Below are 6171 nucleotides of genomic sequence, written 5' to 3'. Positions count from 1 at the left end.
ATCTGGCTTCCTTAAGAATGGTAGAGTAGTTCTTGTTTTTCCCTGAGGTAATGCAGGGCTGGTAACCATCATCTTCTCACTGTCCATAGGTAGAGAACATCCTCCCCGCGCAGTGGGGGGGGTCCACGCAGGCGCCGCTGCCGCGGGGCCCCGCACAGACTAACAAATAATTCTTTAAAATTAAAAAAAAAACATTGTTTCATGCTTCTCTATACAATGTAAAATGATTTTGGAATAAGCATGGTTTAGAAGCTCAGCTTCCTCTTCCTGGCTGTTACACTTTGTCAAGTCACTTCATTTTTCTGTGCTTTAATTGCTCAACTTTATTTTTTATTAATTTTTGAAAGGGCTATATTTTATTGTTATTTTATTAACAAAGTAATTGTACACATCTGTGGGAGTACAATGTAAGTTTTTAGTACAAGAATACAATGCACAATATAATGGTTAAACCAAGATAAATAACAAAGCCGTCATCTCGACTATTTGTCATTACTTGTGCTGGAAACATTTTTTAAAAAGTCTGTCTTTTACATTCCTTTGAAATATACAAGTTGTTGCCGTCTATATTCTTCCCACTCTATCTTATAACAGTAGAATTGTTCCCAACTATGTATTTAAATTGCTCTACTTTAAATGGGGTTATTAATATTACCTATATTATTGGATCTTTTTCTTTTTTTTCTTTTTAGTTTTACTATAAGGTGCATTCATTCACTAGAGAGAGACAGAGAGAAATAGAGAGAGAAAGTGAGAAGTCACCTTCCCCTTCCCCACCCTAAGAGAGGATGACCACACTGCAATCTCTTCTCCATTCTCCTCCCAGGATTTTGAGCATCTACCTACAAGCTCATGGTGAGCTTTTGAAGCTGCCAAGTCTAGGACTCGAACCACACAGCTGATCATGTGGGATCCAGGCACCTTAACCTCCACGCTATCTGCTAGCTATCTTGGGTCATTTAACTAATTAAATACATTTTATATGAAATGCATATGTTAATTCCTGGACAGTAGTAAATACTATGAAAGTTTTAGCAGCCATTATTGTTACCGTTATTGGATATTTTTTGAAAATGAGATCATTTGACTTTTGGAAAAAGAATGGATCTCGTCTGACTCTGACAAAGGAAGTCAGGACCTTGTAAAAATAAAATTCTCTCACAAGCATAATATTTGATCAGTATGCAAAATATGTTAACATAAAGACTTGCACCATATTCTTACAAGTACTCTGTGAAAAGGCAGAAGATAGTCTGAAAGTTTTAGCTCTGTCAAAGACTTTTGGGTTCTCAGGACTCAGTTATTCAAGATATTATGCTTAAAAATTGCAGGCACCAAAACTCCACAAAATGGAGTCTTCTGAAAGTAAATCTATAAAGCTGAGGGTACCTTCTTTTGTAGGCCAAAGTGCTCTTAGAAGTAAAATGTTGGCGTTTCCATCGTTCTCATGAGGATTCAGGGGGATTTTCTCCTGAGGTTATTAGAAATCTCTGTTCAGAGACTTTGAGTCTCCCACTTTGTGGTCCTCAAAGATTTGGTGCAAACCTCCAAGATGCCTAAATTGTGTATTGGTCATGATACTTTTTGGATTCCTTCAGAGATTGGACCTTCCATCACCAAAATGTATTGAGTGTCTTTACTGTAGCATCCGTGCTGTGGTGGTAAGGCGTACAACTCTCCATGCTCGGATCTGAACTTAGACATAGGAAGGATAATGTTTTACAGTAAATAATTACATATTTAAAGTACAGTAATTTAAAAATATTTCCATAAAATATCTTAAATATTTCTAAGGTATAAATATGAAGTATCAGGTATGCTCCATATATATTAAGTAGGAATTGATAAGACCTCTTTTCTTGCTTTCCTAGCCTCCCGATAGATAATCCCTTTTCCTAGTTTGATGTATATCCTTTTGCATCCTTTTTTACCCATTGACACATACTTATTTGAAAATATGCGAATGTATAGTCTGTCTCATTGGTTGGGGACAGGGGCTGTGTGTGCATTGCTCTTCTATCATGCTCTTTGTGTTGATCCTTAGTGCTGACTTGTCTTCATGTTTGCACTTACAGCTAATACAGACTCAGATCCCAAATAAGCCAACAGTTGTTCAAAGTAATGACCACATTGACTTTATTATCAACATGGGGAAAGGGGGAAATTTTTTTAGAAATTTCATTCAGGAAAGGCATCTTAATTTCTGTTTAACTTTTCTTTGTTCATAACTCCCTGTAGATGGCGCTAGTTGTGAAATTTGCTCCATAATCCACTCCTGCCATCTTGTGGCTAGTACAGCATCTACAGATGGAAGCTACTCTGCTGACTGGCCAGGATTAAAAACACTACAGTAAAATGAGGTCCACATTAGTATAGATTATCCACAAAGACTGAACCAAATATCTAGATTTTCAAAACAGAGATATTTATAGGGAAAATTGAATTCCAGTCCCAGAAGGAGCACTTTTCTTATCTCTTTTTCCCCATTGGTCAAACCTATTCCCAGTAGGTGATGATTCCAGGGCACCTCTTTGCTTAGTTACCAGATCCTTCCAGACAAATGTTAAGGAAGTGAGATCCCACTCCTTGTGGCATCTGAATCCAGAAGTACTAGAAGAATCAAGAATTGGTGGGTTAGGTTTAGGTGATGTTATTGTGGCTTTAGTAGACAAAATAGACCCCAAATGAAGTTTGGCCCTTACCCTGCTGGTAGCAAAGAGCAAGCAAAGTTAGAAAGTAAGGAAATAGGAGCTCTGCATTGAGCAAGTGGTAGAGATCCCAAACTGCAGGTATATGGAGGCTATGAAATCTGGAAAGGGACACTGAAGTAGGGACCGCTCTACACCATGAATTTTCAAGGGGTCCCATTCAAACCAGCAAATCTGATAAACCCACTCTGGGTGGTGTCAGCTTGACAGAGTTGCCAAACTGACACATTTTCATATTTGAACTCAAGACCATGAATGGTAAAGATTGACACATGACTCTACACCCATCCCTTTAGGGAAAAGAATAGGGCTCAATAAAATGTATTGTGTTATCTATATACAATCTCATAAATAAGACCAAGGCCCAATTTTCTAAAAAGAATTCCTGAACACCTGAAATGTCTCTGAAACCAGTTTGAAAAATGGGTATGGCAGTGAATACAGAACATGTTTTTTTAGAATTAGGATTCTGGGATTAATGTTTCCTTTCTTAAAGAAATAATTTTGTTGCTTGTTGCTTCATTGATAGAACTCTGGCCTCCAGGGAAGAAGTCAGGTAGACCTCATCATTGTATATCTTGAGGTCAGAATTGGACAATGTGATACCAACCAAATTAGGATGCCTTTTGAAATAATTGGACTGAGAGAGAAATGTAACTATCTCAACAAAACCTAGAAAGGCATAATAGAAACATTATTCTTATCACATCTTCTCAAACACTGTGATTCAGGGAGATGAGATTAAATGAAAAAGAAACTTTTTACAGAGAAAGTAGAAGGTAAAGCCAGAAGATAGTGTAGACCACAACTGAAACAGAATAGTGGGCTTAAAATTAGAAATACCAAGAACTAATGACAAGGGATAGATGAGAATTATTGTTAGATAAATATGATGAAGAACCAAAATATCGTGAATACATCTGAGCAAAGAAGAAAATGTATGAATTGTGGCATTGCGAACCTAAGCCTGCAAATATTTCAGTGTAAGCAAAGCAGCTATGTGGAGTGTAGGATACAGAACATCAGTTCTGTTTAGATTACAAATACAGGAAAGAAGGTACTATGTTCATCACCCATTCCTGTATCGTGATTCAAACACAGCTGAAAAATCACACTACAGCTTTCCCTGATTGTCTAATTTTGTTTTTATTTTTTAATATTTTAAGATATAATTGAAAAAATGGAACTACAGGTGGGAATGTAAATTAGTACAACCACTTTGGAGAATGATTCGGAGATGCTTCAGAAACTTACAAATAAAACTACCATATGACCCAGTAATTCCACTCTTAGATATTTCTCCAAATGATAGAACCATAAGTCGGAAAAACACTTGCATATCTGTGTTGACTGCAGCATTATTTACAATTGCTAGCAAATGGAATCAACCCAAATGTCCAAAAATAGATGATTTGACTGAAAAGAATGTGGCATATTTACTCTATAGACTACTACTCAACCATAAAAAAAAAATTGAAACCTTGACATTTGATACAAAGTGGACCAATATGGAAGACTTAATGCCAAGCAAAGCAAGCCAGACTAAGACTTGGTATATCTCCACTCGATATGTAATGATTGTCTGCACTCCACAGAAGAAACAAAGTTAGGAAAGTATAGAAGTAAGGAGGGCAATGATGGATACTCGAGAAAGTAAGGATAGGGGTAATATTGGGGAGGTTAAGGATAGGGGTAATACTGGGGTGGAGAGGGGAACAGGAGAAGGAAAAAAAGTATATTTAATTCACAAAAATTGAAAAGCTATTTTCTAATGATAATTTATAGTAAAGTCTTTATCTTGACTGATAGGCATGGTATTCATGCCAGAAAAAGCAATGTTGTACACTGTAAAGTTAAATGTGAGTAAATGTAAAATAAAATTTAAAAATTTTCAAAAAGTATATAAATATACACTGCACAATATGATGTTTTGAAATATGTATACATTGTGAAATAGTTAAATAACCCAAACATATTATGATCTGATTAGTCATTTTTTGCTGTGGTAACAAAGACCCTTCTCACCCACATCATATTACAATTATCTATGAGACAAAAGGTGAAAAATCCCTTGGCGGATTTGTTTGGTCTTAACACTATAGATAATGGGGTTTATTAAAGGGGGTGCCAGTAGATAGATGTTGGCCATAATGACATGTACAATTGGAGGGGCATGCTTGGCAAAACGGTGAGTCATGGACACTCCCACCATGGGTACATAGAGAACCAAGACAGCTAAAATGTGGGACATACAGTTATTGAGGGCGCGGAGTCTTTCGATGTGGGAGCCTAGTCTCAGCACACTTCTCAGGATGAATCCATAGGAGAGCATGATGAGCAAGGAGTCCAGTATATTAATAAACAACGCTAGTAAAAATCCATACCAATTGTTGATGGTGGTGTCAGCACACACCAGGTGAATCATGTCTTGATGGAGGCAGTAGGAGTGAGAAAGATTATGGGAGCCACAAAAGGGAAGTCGTTTCAGTAGGAACAAAGGGGAAAGGACAGCCAGAACACAGCGGCAGATGATGGCTAGTCCTATTCTTCTGATGACCTGGTTAGTGAGGATGGAGGCATAGTGGAGGGGCCGGCAGATGGCCACATAACGATCAAAGGACATGGCCAACAGCACAGAAGATTCCATGAAGGAAAATGCATGGATGAAGAAGAACTGAGCAAAACAAGCCTCAAAACTGATTTTTGAAGCATTTAACCACAGGATCCCCATGACTGTAGGCAGAGTGGTGAGGGTGAGCCCCAGATCTGTCAGGGCCAACATAGACAGGAACAGGTACATGGGCTCATGCAGGGAAGGTTCTGCTCTGATGACAGCCAGTATGGTGGTGTTGCCCATGATAGAAACAGTGTAGAAACAACAAAAAGGAATGGAGATCCAGGTATGGAAGACCTCAAAGCCAGGAATACCCATGAGAATGAAGTAGAAGGGGACTTCACTGGAGTTAGTGTCCAGAGTCATGACTGAAAGAAAGAGCCACAGAAAAGACTTCTTTGCAAAATCTGAAAAAAAAAAAATGGGAAACATAAAGACTTGAGTAAGTGTTCTATGACCACTTGAACTCATTACATGATATTGTCTAGAGGGAGAGAGAGAAGGGGTATCTAGAAAATTAGTTTTAATAATTTTTATTATTTTGGGGGGGTTTTTTTTTAGCTCATAACTTACCATCTCTTTTCAACCACTAAGTCCATAGCATGAAGTCGTCCTCTGTTTTACATCAAAACTCTTTACCAGTTCAGAAAACAGTTTTCTTTACAGCTAGGAAGTATAGGAGAGTTTTATCGCTGTAAAAAATAATAGCTGTAGAGTAGAAAAAACAGTGGAGCATTGTTTATTGCCATGAGGCAAGGGAAAAAAAAAAAAGAGTGAGCTACAACAAGCATATATAAAAAGCAATTATAAGACAGACATTTAATCTTTTAAGTCAACCAAACCTCGAAA

At 37.5% G+C, this 6171-nt stretch overlaps 1 protein-coding gene across 1 annotated transcript; it reads right to left on the bottom strand.

Moving 5' to 3' along the window:
• Nucleotides 1-4749: 4749 nt before the first annotated feature.
• LOC102472268 (olfactory receptor 51Q1) lies at nucleotides 4750-5691 on the bottom strand. Its single transcript, XM_006151716.2, has one exon. The coding sequence runs from the start codon at nucleotides 5686-5688 to the stop codon at nucleotides 4750-4752; it is 939 nt and encodes a 312-aa protein (XP_006151778.1). The 5' UTR covers nucleotides 5689-5691.
• Between the last annotated feature and the right edge of the window lie 480 nt (nucleotides 5692-6171).

Source organism: Tupaia chinensis, unplaced genomic scaffold (assembly GCF_000334495.1).
Source record: "Tupaia chinensis unplaced genomic scaffold, TupChi_1.0 Scaffold000325_1, whole genome shotgun sequence".
Classification (NCBI taxonomy): domain Eukaryota; kingdom Metazoa; phylum Chordata; class Mammalia; order Scandentia; family Tupaiidae; genus Tupaia; species Tupaia belangeri.
This window is presented reverse-complemented; position numbering and strand designations above follow the sequence as displayed.